The 26,429-nt window shown below is 37.5% G+C and overlaps 1 protein-coding gene across 2 annotated transcripts; it reads left to right on the plus strand.

Annotated features, from left to right (window-relative positions):
• Positions 1-6,476: 6,476 nt before the first annotated feature.
• On the plus strand, positions 6,477-24,888 carry LOC309803727 (dual specificity protein kinase CLK4-like; the record flags this gene model as incomplete). Of its 2 annotated transcripts, XM_082620364.1 has the most annotated exons (14): positions 6,526-6,637; positions 7,405-7,471; positions 11,473-11,514; positions 12,037-12,235; positions 13,286-13,376; positions 13,773-13,839; positions 16,783-16,899; positions 16,992-17,158; positions 17,365-17,459; positions 17,710-17,839; positions 20,617-20,699; positions 23,512-23,591; positions 24,314-24,404; positions 24,488-24,888. In XM_082620364.1, 14 exons carry the CDS (start codon positions 6,535-6,537, stop codon positions 24,626-24,628), a joined length of 1,473 nt encoding a protein of 490 aa, XP_082476490.1. In that variant the 3' UTR covers positions 24,629-24,888. The 2 variants fall into 2 exon arrangements, with proteins under 2 accessions (XP_082476489.1, XP_082476490.1); XM_082620363.1 differs by lacking the exon at positions 7,405-7,471 and having other exon boundaries at positions 6,477-6,637.
• Positions 24,889-26,429: the final 1,541 nt, after the last annotated feature.

Consider the following 26,429-nt stretch of genomic DNA (forward strand, 5'->3'; position numbering starts at 1 on the left):
GGCTTCGCATTGCGGTGGCTTCTCTTGTTGTGGAGTATGGGCTCTAGGCACATGACCTTCAATAGTTGTGGCTCACGGGCTCTAGAGCGCTGGCTCAATAGTTACGGTGCATGGGCTTAGTTGCTCCACAGCATGTGGGATCTTCCTGGACCAGGACTGGAACCCATGTCTCCTGCATTGGCAGGCAGATTTTTAACCACTGCACCACAATGGAAGCCGTATTCATAGATTCTTGAGTGCTTTTATCACATTGAATTTTGTCAAATGCCTGTGTCTACTGAAATGATTAAGTGGTTTTTATCCTTTATTCTATTGATATGATGCATACCCTTTTCTCCTCAAATAATTTTAAAAACAACTGCATAAAACAATAATTATAGTGCTCACTTCAGCAGCACGTATCCTGAAACAATTATAAAACATTGTTGGTCTCATAATGTTAAAGATATACTTTACAGTAAAATAGCACAAAGGAGGGGGTAGGAAGAGAAACATATTTGAACAGTTTCTGTGTAATATTGGAATTAAGTTAACATTAATCTGAAATTGTTTTTTAACTTAAAATGCATATTTTATTCCTCACTTGAAAATATCTGTTTAACACAAAAGAAGAAAGTAAAAGAGGACAGAGGCACCAAAAAAGATATGAGATATATCCAAAACAAATACCAGGAACACCCCACCCCCACCCCAGTCAAAGCCTCCGCCAGACAGCACAGGTCCTGGTGGCCTGCGTGCTGCCCCCAACAAAGCCTCCTTTGGCCATGCAGGCCCCAGTGGGCTGTGCGCCATCCCCCTCCAAAGCCTCCTTTGGCCATGCAGGTCCCAGTGGTTTGTGCCATGCCCATGGAAGCCTGCACCCCAGATGGCTTACACTAGCACACATGCTCCAGGCCAGCTTCAGGAGCAGAAGCTGGTGAGAGGAACACACGCAGAGGTGGGTCCGACAAAGCAGGTCCAGAGACCTACCTAGAGGTCTTGCAGGGCCTCCTGGGGAGTCAGGGGTTGACTGTAGCTCTCTGTGGGGGCAAGGACAATAATAGCGGAGGCACCAGGGAAATTTTTACTTTAAAAATTTTTTTATCTTTTAATTTTATTTTTTACTTTTACTTTTTAAATATATTTATTTCTAATTTTTTTGAGCATAATCATATAATGCTTTTAATAAAGGCAAATAATATAAGGCAACAGGAGAAAGGTAATTCAAAGAAACATCCAGGAACAAGCTTCCCAATGTCCTTATTTGCCTGAAGACATGATTCATCATCTCTGAATGAAACTGCTGTTATTTGTGCTGATGTACATGCGCTGAAACTTGGTTTCAGGAGAGCTCAGGCAGAAGTTTCCTGCAGAGTAAATTTCAACCTTTGATTTAATCCAACTTAACCCAACTGAGCAAAACAACCAAAAGCAGCTTCCATAAACAACCTACAAATATGTACTGGGTTGTAGCCACTGAGATACCAAAGATAATATAAATCAGGTCCTTGTCTCCAGTCAAAGCACATAAGCCACAGAGAGTAAATAGGAGCACCATACATGTCGACCTCCTCCTGATCATGACACACTTTCAAATATTAGACCTTAATATTTAAGTGGCAGACAAACTTGAATATTCAAAATGACACTAAAATAAGATAGCAGCAACTACAAAGCAGACTCCACTACTGGGTAACATTGTTTTGTGATGTCTATAAATCCCTCTGTAGGGGGCCTTTCCACTTGGCTGTCTTTTAACTTTATATTGTTGTTTGAGCAAAACTGTGCACTGTCCTGACCACATTCTCTTTTAGCCTCACAAGACAAAGATCCTTCATGTGCCAGGAAAAAAGGGGAGCTTTTCTTTGCTGCCAGCTTAATTTATGCCTCTATATGCCTCAAGCTGAGTCCCACTTTACCTCGCAAGATGGCCCAGTCTACTCAGATAAACATTCCAACTGATAGATGTCCCTGAAATAGTAGGTGTAATCAATTGTAGAACCAATACATTTCACACTATGGGCAAAATTGGTCATCATATTTTGGTGGTTCCAGGCACACCAGTGTGCCTTGGCCAACTGATTAAGGACCTCATCTCTAACCAGAGTAGTCAAGAGCAGGGAGATGGGTGGGAACTCATGTAGTCAGAGATAGCATGTTAGAGATAGACCTCAAAGGATGGGTAAGATTTACAATTGTAGATGCATAAATGGTGGCTATTCCAGGTGAGGAGAATAACGTCTGTTTCGTTCTACAGCATAAAGAATTTTCACTTCCAATTTTCCAAGTATCTTTTCAACTTCACTTCTTCACTTCTTAACATGGGGTACAATCTCCATAACAATTCAATTTATCCAAAGTACGTGGCACACATTTTCTACAATATTAGATCATGAAATGACAGGGCCCTCCTTTCACCTAACAAGGTACAAGGTACAAACCCACATGTTATTGGATTTATGCCTGCAAGAGTCCAACCGTGCCCTCCCAAATCTGATTTCTGACTTTCTCTTTTATCCATCGAATGTTTGTCAGAACACAAAATCCCCTTGACACTTTTCAGGACCAACCCTACCTGACTCCTTCCCAGCATTTGTCACTGTCAGCCTTTCCCTCATTTAAACCCTTCTCTCACTTACTCTGACACCAAACTCTTGGTTCTACTCTCCTTCTGATCATTCCTTCTCAGGCTCTTTTCCTCTGTCCCTGAAGTGCTCCCCAGGGCTCAGATTTTGGCCCTCTTCTCTCTTCTCACTCTACACGCTCACAACGGGAAACTGTCTGGGGATCTTTAGAACTGCGAAATACCTTATTTGAGGTAAGCAAGCCCCTTAACGGGGCTCACTAGCTCTCAGACATTACTCTGCATTGGTTAACTAAAACTGACTCACAGGAATAAATAATGGGGAAAAGTTTGTTAGGGAAACTTCCAGCTACCGAATCTGCCCAGGAGGCAGGGATCACAACAGGAAAAATTTTGTAAGGAGTCTCAACTGAAACTTATTTTTTTTGTTCTTATCAGGAACACAGGCCTTAAAAAGATAAGCACCTCTGAGCTTGTTTCCTAAGACATCTTATTTATCAGAATCCATTTTTAGACAGGACGTTCCAAGCGGGCTGGACTACACAATCGCGTTCACTGAGCTAACCCCAGCACCAGCCTGGGCCTAGCACCGAGACGGTTTGGGGTTTGTCTATTGCACGGTGGCTCTGCCTGACAGTTCAGCCGTGCTGCGGCCCACTGGGGTGGGAGAGCAGGAAACGGAGCCAAGGGTGGCTCGGCTAAGAGGTGCTGCATTCAGCATAACTCCTCGAGTAGCAGCAGACACGTGCCACAGGCTTAAGTCGTCTCCTCCTGACTTCACCCAGGTTCTCCCGCAATGAAAACAATCTAAGGAGTCGCCTCAGCCACTGCACATCTCAGGGCCGGGACTGCTCCGGCCACGCAGCAGCGTGGTGGAGGGCCGGGCGCGGCCCTGACGTCACACTGGGCCCCGCCCCTTAGGGGCGGGGCGGGAGCGCGGGAGCTCTGTTACATAGGCGCCTTCGTCCTATATAAGTGGCGCTAGAGGCCGACGGTGGGGTTTTGGGGAGATGGTTTTGCTGTCATTTTGTCGGGTGTTTGTCGCAGCGACAGGGATTGAAGACGGCGGTTTGGTGACAGTTATTGGCCAAAGGGCCTTTTGCTTTTGAGGAGGTAAGGTTTCGGATAGGGTGTTCTGGGCTGGGCGGTTTCCCAGTGTTTTAGGTCTCGAAAGCCAGGTGTCAGAAAAACGACGGGATTCGGGGCCTCGGCGACCGGGGTTTCTTCGGGACACAGCTCTGCTCGTGGCATTTGAAACCTAAAGTTGCCCCGGTGTCATGGTAGATTTAAAATCCTAGGGCGGAAAGGCCTCGGCTCTGCCGCTGACTCGTCTCAGAGAGGCCAGGCCACTCATATCACGGCTCCTTAGGCCCGTGACCCGTCCCGCCGATCAGAGTGAGACCCTGCGAGAGCCTCCTGGGGCAAGTGTTGTCCTAGATCAAGGCTTACTCTGGGTCCCTGGCCTCGGCCGTTTGTAGCATTCTGGGATTTTCCGAGGTCAGACTTCTGCCTCTGAGTGCGCCAAAGGCCCTGGCCAGGTGCCCTGGCGGAGAGGCGAGGGGTGGGGACTGGGCGTCCGAGGAACTGCTCGTTTGCGAGTCCAGGTGGTGGAATTTAGCTCGTGCTTGTGAGAGGTAAATACGGAGAGGCTCATCCTTTGTGCGAACTGTTTTTTTCCTAAAGTGGAGCATAGTATTGTTGCATCAGATGTGCATTTCTGATACTTTTGGATCACCCTGTCCTTGATTACTTAAGTAACCATGAAACGCTTATACTATTCTTAGGAAACAGCGCTCCAAACTGACCACGTCAACCACCTGGTCTTATTTTAGAGCTATCTTTGTATGATTGTGCTCCATACATACACCCACAGGCTTCTTGTTATCCATTACATACAGTCCTCTTGGAGCCATCTAATCATAACTTTAACCTACATAGATATTTTTATATAGATAACATCAAATTGTCGGGTAATATAGGGTGTTAAAGGGCAGTAGAGAATCAGGTTTCTAAGATGGATATAAACATCTGATGTTTGTTGTATCTGATGTTTTTATTGAAGGATGTCCGATGATTCTAACATGTAGGATTCTTTGTTAATAAGAACTAGTGTGATAATTCTAGCTAGTTTTTCTCTTTTTTTGTATGCGAAGGAACCTAATCTGTATAACCTGGATCTGGGATTCTTCTCTTGGCCTCCTGAGAAAATATTTCTGAACAGTAGTGGCGGTGGGGGGGGGGGGGGAAGGCTTCCTATCAGCTGAATTAAATTTAAAGTAATGAACTTGGCTAGAGAAATAAAAACCTTTGGCTCTCCCAAGATGCTTATTTTAATATTTGCATATTGATAACTGTGGTTATTTAAGAATTCTGCCTTGGTGAGCTAGTTATGGCCTACTGATAGTAGAAGGAAAAAACCAAAACTGAAGCAGACACACGTGTTTTGCAAAAAATGCATTATAATAATCATAGTAATAAACCTCAGTCATCAGATGTTGTAATTTTGCTTGCTATGATTTAAGAATGCTTAACTAAACAATTTTAAAGAGTTCCTATGTGGTTAAAATATAATTTGGGTAATTGAAGGGTTAGAAGAATTCCACTAGAAATATAATTTTTTTGATGGCTTTTCTGATGGTCTTTTGGCTCAGGTTAATTTGTAATGTCATTTATTTCCGTTTCCCATATTCAAATGACTATGTAAATCAGAATGCTCACTTATCAATTTCCAGTGAGAACCCTGACTCGAGTTTTAGGATTTTTGTTGGACCTAAGAATCAACAAGAGAAGTGAGTTAAAAGATCTAAATATTTGGTGGCTTCGGTCCCTGATGGCATGATACCTACATTTTCTTAGGGAATACCTCCCAGGAGATGCCTCATTTTAAAGTCTTTTAATTCATTTGAAATCTTTTAAATTTTTTACTTGAATTTGTCTGCTTGTTACTGAGTCATTTGGGCTAACTGAAGGAGGTTAACTAAGTTGGTTTTGCTCCATTTTACCTGTTTTCAGCTCCTTGCTGAGTTGTGAACCTCACCCTCTTCAACAGTTTGGACATCACTGTTAAAAACTTAACTGCTTTGTGAAAGAATTAAGATGGGAAGAGGCAGATAGGGATGACATTGTTAGAACACAGATCGTGATCCTGAATGGAACCTGTGAGGATGTAGATGGAGTCAAGGAATTGTCACAATTATCTGATTTCAGTGTGACCCTATTCATCCTTATAGGTTCATTTCTTTAGTCACCCCAGATCTATAACAAATATGTTTAATTTTAAGAATGGTTGCAGGATGATCTGAAAATAAACAGTCATCTCCTATATTCTATCCCTAAGTGTTTCTCTGACTTCAGTTATTTGTATCACAGTATTTCAACAAAGCTGCATGACACTTGTGATATTTGTTTTAAATTAGTTCACATTTAAAGTTAACATCAATAACTTAATAATTTGATTATATCAATAACTTAAGAGATTAGTAATAATTTACCATAGAAAGAAGGTAATGATAAAAATAAAACCAAAAAAGTTATTAATTTCTAGCTAGATATTGTTGTCTACTGAAGGCTGTAAGCCTGAATCCTGACTCTTGTTTTAAAAATGGCAGTTAGCAAGTGTTAGTTGAAGATATGCACCAAGCTGAGAATTTATCCAGAAGAACGGAAAGAAAATGCATTCAGGTCTCACAGTGTTATCATTTAGTGCTAGGTGTGTATGCCACTTAGAATCATCTGACATACCAGTGGGACAGTGCCTCCATGCCTTGGGAACCATTACCTACGAAGATTTTAGAACCTGTAGGACCCCATGTGCTGGGGTTTTTCTATTGAATTAATAGTAATGTGAAATATTTTATTTACTAAATATAACCGTCTGTAAATTCCACAACTCACTTTTCATTTCCATTAACAGATGAGTCATTCCAACAGAACTCACTGCCCTGACTGGGATAACAGAGAAAGCCTGGGACATGAAAGCTACAGTGGAAGGCACAAACAGAAGAGGAGATCCCACAGTAGTACACAAGAGAACAGATATTGTAAACCACATCACCAGCTTAAAGAATCTTATTGGTAAATTACGCTTGAACTAGTACCATTTTAACACTAATAGTTGTAATGACTTGTCATTAGCTTATATAACTTTCATCTGTCAGATTGTTTTATAAATCAGTCAACAAATACTCATTCAGAAAATATTTACTGAGTGCCTATTATATGCTAGCCACTGCTGTGAATAGAACAGAGTTCCTGCTCTCACATATCTGTGTCCATTTGGGAGCTGTAGGAGACAGTTGATGGAGTCCCAGCTGCCAGTAATATAGTTGTGGGAAATGAGACACACGACAGTTAAGTAAGTGATTAAAGGACCAGTGAGTGCCTTTAACTTGTATGTAGTAGGGAGAGCTGTACATTGGGGCACTTATTTAGGGTTCCACAAATGAGAGCTAATGAAGGGTGGGGAAGAGTTCATCCAGATGAGAAAAATAGCATGTGGTGTGTGAGAATGTTACAGTGTGTTGGGGATTAGTTGCCTATACTGTATTCTACAGGTTATATTTGTAGATAAGGCCAGTGGATATGTTTGGGATTTTTAGAAGCTTGGCTGTTGTAAGAAGGGCCTCAATAAAAATTTCCAATGGCATGTGTCCTGTTCTGTTGTATTCTTACCCGTGTAAAATTTGGAGGTACTACGTTTATATAGAATTGAAGGAATTTTTCAAGTTCCTAAATGATTAAACAAAGCCTAGGTGAATAGAGTTTCTTTCATTCTGTCCTCCATTAATTTCCCTTTCTCATTTGTTTTTGTTGGTTCTATGTTTTCTCCTTGTTTTGTGCAGATGTTCCACTGGGACTGTTTGCCAGATTGCTTTCTAAATTAGCCAACTGGGGTTACTTTAAAAAACAGTATGCAATTTTTTTCCTTCTCCATGCCAAAACAGACTTGTTCTGTAGAACAGTGAGCTTGTTGTTAATCAGTGCAGACTAATCATTCTTCACACACTATCATATGGAGGGAAGAGGGAGAATCTATGCCAGGATTTCAATGACCTGAGCTAATTAATGTATTATACAAGAATATCTGTACCCTATATTAAGATAACTACAAAATACTCTGTAAGGCTGAACATATAGTACTAACCATTCATGGATTTATTATGCATTGTATGTGTCGAAAGGAAGTGATATGAATGATGAACAGTTATTCATATTCATAATTAACCACAGAAAGATGATACTGAGTCAGTGCAATAACCACTAGGCCAATAGTTTCTTCTTTGATATTGGCACCAGAGATGTCTGGTGGTAATTGCTCTCCGTAATCTGGAGTAATCTAATAGTCATTTTCAAGATTCAAAACTTTATAAGAGTGTTTTTTTGTAAAATTATAGGAAAAAAACTGAAAAATACAGAAGCATATAAAGAAGGTACTCTTGGTAGGATGCTAGTCCCCCATTTGGATGTAAAGTTATTTCTTCTGAAAACTATCTTTGTATACAAATCTTTGCCTCTGAATATTTCCTGAAAATAGGTTCTAAGAAGGGACAGTTTCAAGTGAAAGGGTGTGAACTCTTATAAGGCTCTTGCTACATATTCACATATTTTTCCACATATTTTTCTAGAAAGTTTGTACCAAGTTACACTCCCTACGACATGCTGTCACCAGTCTTGTCTATTTTGAAATGCCAAGAATAGTGTTTTCTTTTCATTTGAATGTTTAAATTTCTGCTGAATTTGTCCTCTGTCATGTGCTTATTGAACACTTGAATATTTTTTTAATTGAAGTCTAGTTGATTGTGAACATTATTTTTGTATTCTTAGCCTATTTTTTCTATTAAAGCATATTTTTCTTATGATTTATCAGCGCTTTTATTGTAGATCAATTATCTTACCTTTTTTCCTATATATTTCAGAGTGTCTTTTCTTTCTGATTTGTAAGTAGCCTGTGAATTGCTCCCTTCCTACAAGCTTAATCAATTAATTCTACACAGGAAGACTGATGTGGCTGTGAACACTGTGAACACATTTTATATCCTTAAATGTCTTGTTGTAACATAGAGTATCAAGCCTTAAACCAGTGATTCTCAAACTTTAGTGTGAATAGAATCACTTTGGAGGTATGTTTAAAATGCATAGTACCAGATTATTCAGTGAGTCTGACCTGGGGTCCAGGGATCTTCATTTTTAACAATTCAGTATTTCGATATTGTTAATAAACAGACCACCCTTTGAGAAACACTGTTTTAAGCCCTTTAGCCTGGCATGCAAGATTTTGGATGATCTGTTCCCAGCTTATTTATTTGCCTATGTTCCCCTATGTGAAAATTGCTCTTGCTGAAATTGTCTACTTACTAGTTCCTAAGTAGCATGTAGACAAACTCATCTCTAAACCATTCTGGCTAAAAGTACTCTATAAATGTAAGATGGTAATATGCCATTTTTCTTTCCTGGCACTTCTTCTACTTCCTACTTTATCCAAATCCTGATGTCCCTATAAGATGCAACTCTTCCCTTCTTTTTCACAAAATCTTCCCTGACCATTTTAAGCATTATGAGTTTTTTCTCCTAAGCACTCATATCCAGGCTTTTGGCATTTCCTGCATGGTTGAGTTTTGTTTGATTTTTGTGTGAGTAATCTCAAATTGAACAGTTATTTGTTGGCAGGGATTTTGCCTCATATATTTTTTATCTTCCACAGGACCTGTGTGGAAATAAAAACGAATGCCCATAGCCTCATTAGTCTTGGCTGTTTTAAAGAACTACAGTGAAATATTCACTGGACATTCAGTGACTCTTTTTAGAAATTCAGTCAGTCTGTTCATCCTGTTCACTCTGTCCATATAGCCTTTATAATTCTGTAGACTTTGTTTATCTAATCTCTAAGGCTCGGTTGTTGTAGGCTGAAGAGGTCCTCATCTTTTTAGTTTATCCTCATAGTATTACTTCACTCCATGTTTGTTATTCTATAGATTATTTATGGATTATCAGCAGCTCTAATTTCATGCACTAGTCCAGCTAAGGATTATTAGTGTTAGAGTTTTCCGATACATTTTAGACTTTTATGGGAAGGATGCCTTACAGAATTAAACAGATGCCCTTTAGAGTATGGTAATTTCTAGTTTGACGTATTGTAGATCTCTCCCTTAACGGTTCCAAGCAACTGATCAGATCCCTGACTTAGACCCAGATTTAGACCCTAATATCCTGAGTTGTTTCTCCAATGGCTAGAACTTAAGGCTGACACTGGGGAAAGGGGGCTTCTGCATCTCCCCAGCCTGGATTTGATGCCAGCCCTGTTGAGTAGCAGTTTTAGAGATGCTTCTCCTTTATTTTTGCATAAACCAGCCTCCTGAGCAAAAAGAATGACAACATATTCTGGGAAAAAGAACGAGGTTAGTGAGGGCAGTCTAGTTAACATCTGTCACTCCATTGCTTGTCAGGATTATTTTAGCTGGTGTGTCTGACTGGGCAGGTGTCCCCTCTCTCCCTCAGTGCTCCACGTGCATCCCTCTTGAAGCTTCACACTGTTGAAAAGGATACTCATCCCAGGTAGAGAGGGGGACTGGAAACTGGGTCAGTTGGCTCTGTCTTTTTCTTTCCATCAAATCAAGGCTGCTTAACTGGAATCCATTGACTTCCTGAGGTCCATGATCTCTGAAATTCCTTGCCAAGATTTGTTTACGCATTTGTGCGTTTCTTAGGGGAGAGGGCCCATACCTCTCAATTAGATTTTCAAAGGGATCTGTAGATTCAGCAGTCAAGCACTATGGGGCTTACCTGGTGGTGCAGTGGTTGACAGTCCGCCTGCTGATGCAGGGGACACAGGTTCGTGTCCCGGTCCGGGAGGATCCCACATGCCACGGAGCGGCTAGGCCCATGAGCCATGGATGCTGGGCCTGCGCATCTGGAGCCTGTGCTCCACAACGGGAGAGGCCACAACAGTGAGAGGCCTGCGTACCGCAAAAAAAATAAAAAAATAAAAAAAGAAGGTAAGCACTATGGCACCAGATGATGCTGTTTTCCCTGAATTCTTGTTTATTTCACAAGCAGGAGTGACAGGAAATTCAAAATGCAAAGGCAAGTAGGGGGTTGGGAAATCCTAAGCAAGCAATTATAAGAACCTTTTCTCATTTGAGGGGCATATATTTTGGATATTTTTGGCACATGAAGCAGCGTTCAAAAACTGTGTTGACTATTTCTCAGAAAGATACAGGAAGCTTGAAATAGAGGAGAGGAGATGGAATAGGTGGTGTGTATAATAATACTGGCACATACAATAGGATTTAGAATGTGCTCTACAACCATGGCAAATCGTTTTCCTTCTAGGGATCTCAGTGTAGTCATCTGTAAAATGAAAGGCCTGAAATATATTTAAGATTCCTTTTAGCTCTAATACACCCTTCGTGCAAGAACTCTGTGTGCCAGAGATACCTAACTTACATTAAGAAGGAAAGGAATCCTGTTTTGCCTGCCTCATGTTGTGTGTGGCTCTGCAAAAAGGAAGAGAGCTTAGTTACAGATGCATATATCATAAGATTGATGAATTTCAGAAGAGCAGTTTTGTGAATTTTTGGTCTTAACTTTCACCAGAAGGTAAAGGGACACTTAATCAAGTAAACACTGAATATGTTGAATGATTTGACCCAAGGTTTGTTCCTTCATAGCAGTATATATTAATAGAGATATATGTACCCATTTGCTTGTTGGTTAAAGTAAAATTATTTAAGTTTTGTGAGTTAAGTATAAGTTCTAATTCATCAATTTGTATTTTTTTCTTTTATTGAGTTAGCTGTTGAAACCAGGAATTCTTGAGAGAATGTTTTATTTTAACCACGTTAAAATGTGGTTAAACGTTAAAGCGTTCTAGAATGAAGAGAGTAATTTTAAATCCTTTAATGTGTTTGCAGTCATTATTTAGAAGCAAGGTTCTTGAATGAGAGATATTATCAGTACCGGAGATACATGGCTGAATACAGAAATGACTACTGCAAAAGATATGTTCTTAACATTGCTGAATACAGAAATGACTACTGCAAAAGATATGTTCTTAACATTGATGAATACAGAAGTGACTACTGCAAAAGATATGTTCCTAACATTGATGAATACAGAAATGACTACTGCAAAAGATATGTTCCTAACATTGATGAATACAGAAATGACTACTGCAAAAGATACGTTCCTAACATTGATGAATACAGAAATGACTACTGCAAAAGATACGTTCCTAACATTGATGAATACAGAAATGACTACTGCAAAAGATACGTTCCTAACATTGATGAATACAGAAATGACTACTGCAAAATATACGTTCCTAACATTGATGAATACAGAAATGACTACTGCAAAAGATACGTTCCTAACATTGATGAATACAGAAATGACTACTGCAAAATATACGTTCCTAACATTGATGAATACAGAAATGACTACTGCAAAATATATGTTCCTAACATTGATGAATACAGAAATGACTACTGCAAAATATATGTTCCTAACATTGATGAATACAGAAATGATTACTGCAAAAGATGTGTTCCTAGACGTTATCACAGAGACGTTGAAAGCAGTTATCGAATCCACTGCAGTAAATCTTCAGTCCGAAGCTGGAGAAGCAGTCCTAAAAGGAAGCGTAATAGACAATGTTCAAGTAATCAGTCACGTTCGGTATGATTGATTTTGTTTTTATTTTGGGTGGATACTTATTTGTGTGTAAAAGCTCTTACTGAGCCAATAAGTTTGAAAAAGTTTATAATACTATATGAATATAATTGTGTTTATATTACTTGAATCCTTAAAGGAAACTTCCAAATTCTTACAACTAATCTGCATTTATTAGTTAGTCCTCATTTGCCCACATTTACTCATTTTCTGCAGACCAGATCATGAGGTTCTTGATTTTAATGTTAAAAATATTTTTATCTTTTATAACATAATCATACGAAAAGATGAAGCACCCATCTTTTCTTTCATCTTAAACATTTTTTACTTTAAAAGAAACCCCTTTCCCAGTACTTGGAGACAAATGTAGAAAGTTGCACTGGTGGATACTTACCCTGTGTATAGCACAATCTGCAATTAGTTCCATTGGAGTTCTGAAAGTGGGTGCTGAAGGGGAAATTATTGTCCAGAAAGCCTGCCTTTTTTTTTACACTCATGAATCTTCACTTGTTTGCAGTAAACTATGAATTATTATTTTCCTCCCCAAGTTTTCTTCAGTAGAACTATCATTGATTAGATCAAACATTGACATTAGCCTTTATTTTCCCCTTTTATTTTAATAAGTATGTTTAAAAATATTGGTAAGTATCAATTTGAGCTAATCTTGACGTTTTAAAACATTTTCCTGACAAACTAGACATCTCAACTCACAGCATAGGCTATTTTATAACGAGATTAATAGAGCATGACATTGCATTCTTTAAATTTCAGACTTCAGTTAAGTCAATATTTTAGAGACAATTGTGTTGTTTTTTCTATTGCCACTTTAAGTAACTTATCTGAAAATCTTGCCATGTTTTTCTTCTGTAACATAAACTGTGTCCTGTGAATCTCTGGGGACTGAATTTGAACTTGCTCCTGCCAACTCTTCGTGGCCTGGTTCTTATCTGAATGCCTGAATATCTCCCTGCTGAATGAATTGCGTATTCTGCCCTGAATTCACTCTGCTATATTGATTGGCTGGACGATCTTGGTGCTGCCCACTTGCCGTTCCAGAAGAGCCACCAAAGGAAAAGATCCAGGAGTATAGAAGATGATGAAGAGGGTCACCTTATCTGTCAAAGTGGAGACGTTCTAAAAGCAAGATGTATAGAATATTTTTCAACACTTTTTAAACTTTGCAGACAGAATAATCTTTTTAAGAATAGTTTGTCAGCGGGGGGCTAAAGAACTCTTCATTGCTTTTTTGTTTTGTTTTTTGTGGGTTTGTTTGTTGTTCTTTTGTATTTCTTCTTTTCTATAGAGTTTAAATATTTCTACTCTAAAGTTCCAAAATAATCAGTGGAATTTGAGATTAGAGCAAGAAAGATAGCTATCTACATTATTTTTGTAGCATCTGAAAATAAAATAATTTGAGGGCTGGAACCTTAATTATGCTTTAATAGAGAGCATTTGAAAAAATTCCACACTTAAGCATTCATTATTTGAATAACTGATAATTTGTACTCAGGTACTTACACTTCTTTCTCCCCCCTCACTTTAGATGAAATCGTGAACACTTTGGGAGAAGGGACCTTTGGCAGAGTTGTAGAGTGCATTGATCATGGCATGTAAGTTTGTTGTTTTTCTTTTTTGAACATTCTGATACTTTTGGTGGAGAAGGATCCATAATTTAGATGAAATGGAATTTAAGTGGTAGCTATGTGTTTTCCTGGGAGGTATAAGTATTCAGAAGTTATTGAACTGTGTACGATTTATTTACCATAAGTATGGATTTTGACCAAGAATGCTGAAAATGTTTATCAGATGGAGTTCATGGAAATTAATGTCAGTGTTCAAGTGAAGACTTTCCCAGAACTTAGGTCCTTAGCTTTCTATAAGAGATTTGGAGTGCTTTACCCTACTTTTGAATTGCAGAGACAATAAATTAGCATGTCTAATCTTCTTGGTTCAAAAACTTTTATTTCCAAAGGATAATATTTGCACGTTAGGGTTAGCTTCTCAAACTATAAAAAAATTATATTACTTGAAGCCTACAGAATAAAGTCCAGATTCTTTAATGAGTTATACTAAACTTTTTGTTATTTGACCCTCTCTGCTTCGTTTTCATGTTTTCCTCTAGGATCTCTATTCTGCGGTTGCAAATTTTTTTGTAAGTGAACGTCTTACAACAGTTTAGTGGAAACTGCACATTTCTAAATTGACATCTATACTTTTCATCATAAAATAGTTGAGGATGTAATTTCCAGCTTATTGTAAATGGTGATTTTTTTAAAAAAAACATATCTCTCTTTCTAAATATGTTTGGGGGAATCTAAATACAACAGCTTGATACCTCCTGTCATCCATGAACAAACTTTTCTTGAATACTTAGAAATGCTTTATCTTGAACTTAACTTTTACTTCACTTTTCATAAAGAATATTATCCTAAGTGTCTTTTATTATCACCCTTTCCTCTCTATGACAAAAATGTGAACATAAAGTAAAATTTTAAGATATTTTGAAATACTTTGACTTAGGAAAGTTGCTAAGAATTCCCATCTATTCTTCACCCAGATTCCACAAATGTTAACATTTTACAGTGTTTAATCATTCTCTATATTTACATGTTATATGTATTTTCAAGTTTTGCCAGCTTATCTACAACCTGATTCACATTTCACTAGTTGTCCCATTGAGGTCTTTTAAAAATTTCTTGAGGTTCCAAGACTTGAGTATTTGAGATATTCCAATGAAGAGTATTCAATTGATCAAGTACAAATCTGTTACAAATTTTGATACTTATTAGACCTAAAACATACAATGTAATTGTAAATATATCTTTTATCGAGATGGTTGGGGCCTTTAAAAAAATGAGTTCATGTGTCCATAGATAAATCTTACTGTTTTAACATTAAGTTTCCATTTTTCTTTTTTTTTAATTGACAAGTAATATGAAAGCTTATAAGTTTAAGGTGTATAACGTTGGTTTGAACATTTATATACTGCAATATGATTACTATAGTAGCATTAGCTAACACCATTATCCATTTTTCATTTTTATAGCTATTAGCACTGTTCATTTTTATAGCTTATTAGCAGTTAGAAAACTTGTCCATATGATGAAATAGATGAGACTAGAAGAAGTTTTGTCACAGCAGTTTTATAGTAATTCTTTTAAGTCTTGAGATATATGCTATACATCATAGGGAGATAAATCATTAAAAATTTATTTTGATGATTATATATCAGCCCACAACTTCATTGGGACCTTGTCAAAAGAAATGAGTTCGGAATAGGTTTGCTATCCAGCCACTAGAAAAATTTTTGCCTCAAAGAATTTTTTTTTCTTTTTTATAAACAGCCTGGGGCACAAACCTTGCCATATTAATTTCACGTGCATGGGGTTCTCTTTTGTAATGTGGGAAGGCCATAGTGAAAAATGCAGGGTTGACTGCTGGCTTGTATTCAAGAAGATCAGGTTTAGAAAAGAGGACAGAAGGAAGCTGAAGATTTGGAAATCCTTTTCCTCAAAATCATTTACGGCTTTTTTTTGGCCGCACCACATGGCTTGCGGGATCTCAGCTCCTCGACCACGGATTGAACCTGGGCCCACGGCAGTGAAAGCTCATGTCTTAAGCCACTGGACCACCAGGGAATTCCCTCTGTACTTTTTAGGAAGTACTACAGATGCCCCGGTCTAAAACACGCTGCCCTACATTGTTGCTATTTATACCTCTTCGCATCCGTGAATGCACTAAACATTTTTTTGGCTTGATGACTTATTGCTGGTGTCTCCTTTGCCAGAATTATCTAACAAACTGATAGTTGTCTTTCTTCTCTGAAGAAGTCTGAGCTCCCCTAACTCTGATGGTTAGGTTCTTTCTTCTCTCTATACCTTATACCAGGCACTTCTAACCTAATGATAAGTTGTTCAAGTGTCTGTCTTTTCCATTAGACTGTGAGGTACATGGGACAAGCTCTTTTTAACAGTGATTCCAATGCAACATCTGGCACATTCGGTCTAGCCTGGCGAATGAGTGAATGTTTTCAGCAGTAGTATGTTCAAGGTTTATATTTTTATCCTTTTTTAAAAAAAAACTACTTATAAAATCTAGGTCAATTTAAACTTTTGGAAACAAACATTAACGTTCTTAAGTATTAAGAGAAATCATCACTCTGTATAATGTATATTTTGTCAAAATGTTTTGAAAAAATGTTTATAGATCTGCTATAATATACCCTGAAAGATTATTTTAGGAAAATAGCATAGAGTGATTGGTACTTAACAAGATGATGCTTTAGAGCAGGGGTCCCCAACCCCTGGGCCGTGGACTGGTAGGAACTGGGCCTAACAGCAGGAGGTGAGCAGTGGGCGAGCGAGTGAAACTTCATCTGCTGCTCACCATAGCTTGCATTACCACCTGAACCATCACACCCTCCCCTCAACCATGGAAAACTTGTCTTCCATGAAACCGGTCCCTGGTGCCAAAAAGGTTGGTGACAGCTGCTTTAGAGGATACATGTCTTCAACGCCCTTCTGTACATTTACCATTTTCATTTTGTTTTTAAGGGGTGGCATACATGTAGCAGTGAAAATCACAAAAAATGTGGGACCATATCGTGAAGCAGCTCATTCAGAAATCAAAGTATTGGAGCATTTAAATAGTACTGATCCCAATAATGTCTTGTAAGTAAGAAACTTGGAACTGTGATCCATTATGTTACATGAAATAATCAGAATTCTGTGAACTGAATTATTTGTATTCTGATCTGTTTCAGCCGATGTGTCCAGATGCTAGAATGGTTTGATCATCATGGTCATACTTGTATTGTGTTCGAACTCCTGGGACTTAGTACCTATGATTTCATTAAAGAAAATAGCTTTCTGCCATTTCAAATTGACCATATCAGGCAAATGGCATATCAGATCTGTCAGTCAGTAAATTGTAAGTATACTTGTTAAATTTTTAAATACCAGTCAATTAAAGGTTTTATTGGACAAGCAACATATCAAACCATTGTCACTAAAAATGCACGTTGCAAGTAAAGATGAAACCACTTTTGATCCCTACCTCTACTACTAATTCTCCTTTCCCCCGGTACAGATTACATTTGTAAGTGAAACTAATAATGTCTTTTTGTTCTTTTGTAGTTTTGCATCATAATAAATTAACCCATACAGATCTGAAGCCTGAAAATATTTTATTTGTGGAGTCTGACTATGTAGTCAAGTATAATTCAAAAATGGTAAGTTACACTTGTTTTAATTTTGGTAGTTGTCTTTAAAATGAATTTAGCTTGGTGATCCTTGGATGAGGAATTTTACCTTTGAGGCTTATTATATCCTGACGTTTAACCCAAAAAGGGTAATCCTTTGCCTTTCTCATGGGGTTATTTTGAAAATCAAAAAGAGAATTCATGTGCAAGCCTTTTGGATAGTGCTATAAAATATTTCATATCTTTATTGATCTTTGTGTTTACTTAACTGTATCTCTAGAAACGTGATGAACGCACACTGAAAAACACAGATATCAAAATTGTTGACTTAGGAAGTGCAACATACGATGATGAACATCATAGCACTGTGGTATCTACACGGCATTACAGAGCTCCAGAGGTCATTTTGGGTTAGTAGATACCAGACTTCCTGATATTTTAATTGAAAAAGAGATTTTTTGTTCTCTATAGCTTTTATTGGGGGGCAGGTAGTTGGGGGATAGCTGTAATTTTCTTAGCAGTGTACAGAAAATGTTTTCTGTTTTCATAAAAGCTGTCTGGACATTGCTATAAATAATTTTCCTGAGTGGGAAAAATGTGATATCATCTGTAAAGATATTCCAGGTGGTGGTTCTTTTTGAACAAGTCAGTCTTACAAGATCATAAGAGAACAAGCTGTATTGGCTAAGTCCATGACAGCAGTGTGATTTTGAAGCAATGTGGGCATCTCTTTTCGTCTCATCACAAAGCATGGTGCTGGTGAAAATGCTAAAGATTTGGCTGGCAGATGTCTAGATGTAGGGTGGATGGAGGTTAAGAGGAGAAGAAAGAGGGGCTAGTCTAAGAGGAGAGCTTCTTTGATCATCTTTGACATGGGAAAGCATGGAAAGGAAAATTAGTTAAGGTGCAGGGTTTTTCAATATTAATAAAAGGGAACTCAGTGAGGGAGAGCACATCTTATGCCTCAAAATTTAAAAGTTCGAGACCGAATCATGTTGATAGAGCAAGGAAGTCAGGGATGGATTTGGGGGCTTGGAGACAGTGGGAAAAATTCAGATCAGGTGATATTGGGAGATAGTTAAATGGTATAAGCATATTACTTTGCCAAAAGTAAGTTTCAACCGAGGTTGGATAGTAAAACATCTTTGTGGAATCAGTCTTTTCCACTTTTTACCTTTTGTCGAAGAGGACTGGGTAGTTGAGAATATGAGTGTGAAAGCAAACTAATGATGTTTACCTAGAGTAAAGAATTAGTAAAAGGGACAGGAAATTAAGAATAGTTTGTAGTGCTGGCTAGTAGAACTTTCCATGATGATAGAAATGTTGTATATCTGCACTATCCAACATGGTAGCCATTAGTAGCCACACGTAGACTACTGTGTACTTTCAGTATAGCCAGTGTGACTGAGGAACTGAATTTTAAATTAATTAAACTTTTAGATTTAAATAACCACATGTGGCTAGTGGCTACCACATAGGATAGCACAGGTTTGGAGCTCATCTTTGAGATTGATGTTACTAGGATTTCTGCTTAGTATGGTCTGAAAGGAGCTGCTATGTTGCAGTAGTTTAGAAAATGTATTCATGGTTGAGGACTGAAGCCTGCAATGAAGGTAAAAGAAAAGAGTGTGGGAGGAGATTGTGGACAGATAGGTATTTTCAGAGCTTAAAAAGAGATAACTTGCTGTGTTTTATCAATTTTAAGAAGAAGATTTTTCTCCACATTTTAACATGTGAGGAAACATAAGACAAAACAGCATTTTTTCTTGGTTATTGGTTCATAAAACAGTGGTGTATCTTACAGTTAGTTAATGGCCTCCTCCTAGATTGCGTAAGATACAGTGATTCTTAGTAATAATACAGTCCCATGTGTGGCCAGGCTGGGGATAGTTGATATAAATCTGAAATTGGGGTTATTGGTGTTTAGGAAAAGAAATGAACAGATGGGAAGATTAGAAGGGTTCTTTGTGTGTTTGTGAAGTGTTACTCCTGAGGATTAAGGCAGAATTAGGTTGAAGAGGAAGATGTTGTCAGGTGCCACCACTGAGGAGGGCAGTTAGTCTCATGTCTTGGGTGTTGGTAGTAAACAGAAGTTGGTCAAAGTGAATGATGTGAAATTCCAAAGAGTATGAGAGCTGAGCCATAAGAGAATGAGGTAGTTTACAGTTACTTGGGAGAAAGCTGGACTGGGAGACAGGAGTGGCTGGAAAAGAAAACTTTCATCTTAGATCCAAGCTCTATCATTTGCAGATTTTGTATGTGTTACTGTAAGTAGAAACCATGCTCCATTATCCTTTTGTTCAAGTGATAAGTACCATGAGGGTTAACAAAAATGGCTAAATCATAGTCAAGTTCCTTGAATATATTGTTTCTTCCTTTGTCTTTAAATTCAGTAATGTTACTGAAAGTAATTGAAATGTCTTTTAAAGTAGGTTTTATTTGTACATTATTTTTTTATTAAAAACTTAATCTTTAAAAGGTTAAAACATCTGTATGGTTTAGGTTTACTCTTTTCCTTTCTAAATAGATAGAGACTTAAGGCTAGGTGTTTTTTTCTTTTCTGAATAATGTTACTATTGAGAATTCTGAAGGAGAAAGTATATATGATCATGTATAGACAACCTGAAAGAACATATATAGATACCTCTCTATGTGAACTTTAAATATCTGTATAATTCTGCTTATGGGTGACACTGCTTATAATATCCATTATAATTCTTACATAATTTAGGTGACACTACTATTTCTTTTAATGGAAGAAATAAACTCAGATATCAAGCTGATGGTAATTGATAAGGGGTTAGTAATTACACTCTGAGGATAATTATTGACCTATGTTTGCACTAATAAAATGTAAAATTTCATAGAACAACCGTTAAGTGGGTATAACAGTGCTCCTCATTGCACAAGCAATTCAGAGACTATGGACTATTTGCTAACCCCTCTTACTTTCCATAAAATGCCTCCTCCCCCAGGTTAAAATACTGTAAGTTGATACAAGGATATGGAGGACTCTGAAAGCATACTGAATCATGTTTGGTATAAAACTAAAAATGTAAACCCTGAATTTACTATCATCTTCTCCTAAATGGGCTATATAAAGAGAGCACCCACATAGGAAAATATATTGTGTATTGGCAATTAAAAATTGTTGCCTAATAAAATGTTTGGTTTTGTTTTTAAATAGCTTTAGGTTGGTCTCAGCCATGTGATGTTTGGAGCATAGGTTGCATTCTTATTGAATATTACCTTGGTTTCACAGTCTTTCAGGTATGTATTTAGTAAATGTTACTTACTGATTCATAATGAGCTTTAATGTTAAAGGCATGTTAAAGTTTTGGTTTCCATATTGGAAAGTTGCCATAGTGTCATTATTCTTAAGATGTAAACTTCCATGTGCAAAATAGTCATCCTTCTCTAAAACCACAGTTGAATGAACTACTCTCAGTGAATGGTCATAATTCATTCTGCATGTGGAGCTTTTAAACACATGGTTCATATTGACTTCCTATGATCCATTTTACTGTGATGCTCCTTCATAAATTTACATTAGTGTTACTATGGTCAGTTTTAATTCAGCTCTGGTTATGTTGCACTTTTATTAAAAGAATTCAGAAACAGTAAGTTGTATTAAGCATGTATGACACCCTAGGCACATTTCTAAGCACTGTGTGTATAAAAATGAAAAGACAGCATCTCTCTCCTCAAGGAAGACATACACAGGATAGACATGGGAAAACGTACAGTACAATATGATACTTGCTATAATGGAACAATGTAGAAGGGAACCCAGAAAAGGTGAACGGTTAAGTTTCCTTCGAGAAGGCATCACTGAGGAATAGGGAGTTTAATCCAAGCTATAAGGAAGAGTAAGAGTTTGTCAGAAAACTAGAGTGTGTGATGGCCATATCAGGAAGAAATGGTATTCATAAATGCAAGAGGCATAAAGGAAGCTACTCTAGTTGAGGAAGGATGAATAGTGCTGCCAGAGTGTCTTGGATAAATAGGAAAATGGTGTCAGTAGGCAAGTACTGATTCATAGTGGACTTGTTTGCCATAGAAAGGTATTTGTTTTATCCTAGGAGTCAGTGGTTTCCAAATGTAGACCGGTCTAAAATGAAAATGATTTTGTAGGGTTGCCGTTCTGGCTTTCATTTAGAAATTATCTCTCCTGGTTTTTTTGGTATTAAAATGTTCTTTCTATGCAATGATAATAGTTATTGGCTTACTTGGCAGAACAAAAAGGAGAAAATGTTATTTAGGTCTCTACTTGTTTTCCTCATAATTTTGCTTATGTCGGAAAACTAAAAGTCTTGAAAGCTTCAAGTGGTGTAACCATTGGAGAACTTTAAGAGGGTTGTGATTTGATCAAGGTGTGTTGTTGGATGGGGTGAGGGTGGTTAGGAAGTTCCTGGCTAATACTGTCAAGGTTGCTTTGAGGTTATGGCAATGCAGGATGAGGAGGGAGGAAGCTGTGATGAATTATAAGTCACTTAGGTGGCTGTTGCAGAATATATGTGTTCGCCGCTATGGGGCACCTCACCAAACTTCTGTCTACTCCGTAGAGATCTGTTAAAAGTACTCTGAGTTTGTAGACAAGTTTGATATCTAGAACATAGCTGTCGGACATTTCTAGGGGGTGGTGTCTGGTTTTGTGGTAGTAAGCTATAGGGTCAAGGAAAAAGTTGAGCACAGTGCATGCTTTCTTCATTCTGACACATATAAAATCCTTCAGATGGTCTTATGATTGTAAATCATTCTGAGACCTTAAGCGTCGATTATTAACTTTGGTTTGAGATGTGGTTTATATTTTAATTCCACCCTCCAAAATAGTCTTCAACTAAGGAACTTTTTGAAGATAATGGAGCTTGTATTATTTATTCCTGTCATGACTTAAGAACATTTTGAAAGCAGTGTGCTAGGCACAGTAGTTAATGGATTTAAAAAGCATTGCACATAGACTCTGCTCTTCAGAGCAAGGATTGGCAAACTATATCCTATCTGATGCCTGCTTTAAAAAATGAAAAAGAATATGTGGTGGAGACCATCTGTGACCATCCAAGCCTAAAATATTTACTATCTGGTCCTTTATAGAAGAAGCTTTCCAGCCTCTGCTTAGGAGTGTACCATTTAGTTTAACAATTTATTCGACTTTAGCCAAAGCTCTGTTACTGTGTAATTTAAGAATATGAGTTTTGACTTGGGTTCACAGCTCAGGTTTCCTCATTGATGAGCTATATGAGCTTGAGCTAGTATCTTAACCTCTTTGAAAGTTATGTTCCCACATTCCTAGCTCAAGGTTGTTGTAAGAATTATTGGGACTGTATTTTTATTGTCTAGGATTAGTGTTACAAAGTTGCTATCCATTGGGTAATGGAGGTTAGTTAAGCAACCGATAAAATGAGTAGCCAGGTTATTGGTAATCTTCCCAGTCATCCCTCAGTTAAACAGTGCAAGTAATACAAATAAGGAAAACTGTTCTGTTTTACATTAAACAAATTATTCGAACATTGTAAATCAACTGTACTTCAGTAAAATATACTTAAAAAGTTGTTCCTCAATCAGCTCTACAAACCTTACCAATTCATTTCAGAAATCAGACAATCAGTGTAGCTCATTCAGTTTTATTCCATCTTTGAAGTAGAGTGTAATATAAATTGTATAGCTGTCTAATCTAGTCCTTTTATGGAAACACTATTTTCTTTTTTTTTTCTTAACATTTATTTATTTACTTTTTTTGGGGGGTTGCATTGGGTCTTCATTCCAGCACGTGGGCTTCTCTCTTGCTGCGGTACGTGGGTTTTCTCTCTCCACTTGTAGTGTGCGGGTTCCAGAGTGTGTGGGCTCTGTAGTTTGTGGGTCGCGGGCTCTCTTGTTGTGGTGGGCAGGCTTAGTTGCCCCGCAGCGTGTGGGATCTTAGTTCCCCGACCAGGGAGCGAACCCACGTCCCCCGCATTGGAAGGTGTATTCTCTACCACTGGACCACCAGGGAAGTCCCGGACACACTGTTTTCTTGTGTTATCCTTTTATGTGCGTGTAGGGAAATGGAAAGTGCTAAGTTTCTTTTTCCTATATTTTTTAGACTAATGATAATAAAGAACACCTGGCAATGATGGAACGTATATTAGGACCCATACCAACACACATGATTCAGAAAACAAGGTATGCTTTTTAAGATTAAAGTCCTTATTGGGTACATGCAGTGGCCTATATTCAAACTATAGAAAACCCATCTTTGTTGTTATTGCTTATTCCAAAGACTGTAGATTTTGAATTCTTTTTCATGAAGTCAAGTTTTTGAAAAGTAATGCAATATTTACTTTGTGATCCAGTAAATAAAGTGGTGTTTTTATACTCAGGTTAACCTTTGCATAAATGTTTTCCTAGGTTGATTTAAAAATAATACATAGAGTAGTAAAAAGAGCTTGATTTTGGAGTCCTATCTAAATTTGAATTCCAGACTGTTGCAAACCACATGTACGTCTTTGGACAAGAATACTATAAGTGGTTTCAAAACATAGCTTCACCGCAGAAGTCATCCAGGGAATTGTTAACGATTTCTAGCCCCATTCCAGATCTAGTGAAATCAGAATTTACAGGAATGGATCTAGGAACCTCTGTTTTTGAAGCTGGCATTGTTTCACATATGGTACAACTTAGGTGGGATACTAAAACTTCAGAGGGTACAAGATTAGGAAAAATACCATATAAGGTATCCGATATAATTATTGCTGAGATTTTTAGAAATTGTATGTTTATGTATATATAGAGAGATGTCTATGGTTCCATCTTTTCCCCCAATCCCCTGTTTGGGGCAGGGTAAGAATGTGGGTTTGGGGTTTCTTTTTTTCTTAAAATTTAATCCAGACTTCTCTTTCCTATAGGAAACAGATGTATTTTCATCATAATCAGCTAGATTGGGAGGAACGTAGTTCTGCTGGTAGATATGTTATGGGACACTGCAAGCCATTAAAGGTAAAACAAAAAAAAACACAAAAAACACCCTGTTTTAACTATTTTTTATTGTCTTTCTTAAACAAAGTCATTTTTCCCCTCAGGAATTTATGCTCTGTCATGATGAAGAACATGAGAAACTGTTTGACCTGATTCAAAGAATGTTAGAATATGATCCAGTGAAAAGAATTACCTTGGATGAAGCATTGCAGCATCCTTTCTTTGACTTATTAAAAAAGAAATAAAATGGAAATCAGTGGTCTTACTATACTTCTCTAGAAGAGATTATTTAAGACTGTGTCAGTCAACTCTAAACATTCTAATATTTTTATAAACCTTAAATTATTTTGTACAGTTAAGTGTAAATGCTGTATGTTTTGTATCAATCGCATAATTATCTTGTTAAGCAAATATGGTCTTGATAATGAATGAAATATAAAAGCTAAAATTAATTTTCCTTTTTTGAGATTAATTACCATTTTTAAAGACCTTTGGAATATCCTTTGTGTCCAGTGATTGATCTTGCCTTTTTGTACATGGAGGTTGACTCTTGGAAGTGATTTTTGTGTTTGGTTTTTTGTTTTTTTTGAGTAAAAGGAAATCTTGACTATTTCATTCTTAAATGAATATTCTTTATTTACCTCAAACTTTCCTTAACTTTAAACGATTTTTCTGTAATTGTTGAACAGGTAATAAGTATTATTAACTTTAGGTAGGTAGGTATTAGAAACCAAAACCCATAGGAACTGTTTGCTGTTGGAATTTCATTAAATTGTAAGTATTGTGTGCTGTTTCATTGGTTGATGTCAGTGGTGGTAAGTAGCATTCATGGAAAGACATCCAACTTGTGCATCGTAATAGATTAATAAAACCACATACACACATCGTTTAAGATTAAAGTCTAACTGGAAAGTTAGCTTGGAAAGTCCTGTTTTCCAGTGGTTATTTATGTAGTTAGTCACAAACGTAGAAATAGGAATTCTGATGACTGAGGTTTTTGTTTTTAATGCCAAATCTTCAGGAGTCTAGAAATTGTCCAATATCTGTCTCCTTACCATATGAAGTATAAATACTTAAACCTCAGCCTATGAGACTTTATGGTTATTATTAAACAATTTGTATTTATGTTACTGTTTACTGGAAAACAAAAAAAAAGATGATTTGATCGGAGAACACTTGGGAAGAAAACTGCAGAAGTTTCCAGACCCTGATTGGTTAACATAATGAACTTTTTGTTTGTCTGTAGGTATTCTTTTCTGCTTACCTGTTTACACATGAAAAACTAAGTGGTAGGGGCTTCCCTAGTGGCACAGTGGTTGAGAGTCCGCCTGCCGATGCAGGGGACACGGGTTCGTGCGCCGGTCCAGGAAGATCCCACATGCCGCGGAGCACCTAGGCCTGTGAGCCATGACCTCTGAGCCTGCGCGTCTGAAACCTGTGCTCCGCAACGGGAGAGGCCACAACAGTGAGAGGCCTGTGTACCACAAAAAAACAAAAAACAAACAAACAAACAAAACTACATGGTAAATGTTAATTTAGTAAAAAAAAACCCCAAAACTATTGATCAGTCTGCCAGGTAAAAATATTTTTTGTTGTAGAATTCATGATTGCTTATCCAGATAAAGATTTTTGTTAAAAGTATTCCCATTTCTGAAGTGCATTACCAAAGATTTGAGTTTCATCTGTATTCTGAACATAAGATGCATGTAATTTTTTGGTATGACAAATGGTGATACCAAGTGGGTTTCTCTACATGATCCGCTGGTAGCATTTGCACATAGAGTAAAGCTATGTTCCTGACGTTGACTAGGAATTTAAGAGAGCTGAAATAAGTTTTGCCATAGAATCACTGCCTAAATTATTCTTAGGCCTCTGATACAGTCCACATATAGTTCAACTATGTTATATGTTATAAGGTTTTTTTTTAAAGGAGCATTTGATGTAAAGAAAAGGTTTTTCCTTAACACAGCAATCTCGTTATAGAGATTCAGAAGTCAGCCATCCTTTATTTTCCTCTCCATTTCCATACTGCTAGAGCCACTGTAC

This window comes from Mesoplodon mirus (assembly GCF_964341445.2).
Source record: "Mesoplodon mirus genome assembly, chromosome: 5".
Lineage (NCBI taxonomy): Eukaryota > Metazoa > Chordata > Mammalia > Artiodactyla > Ziphiidae > Mesoplodon > Mesoplodon mirus.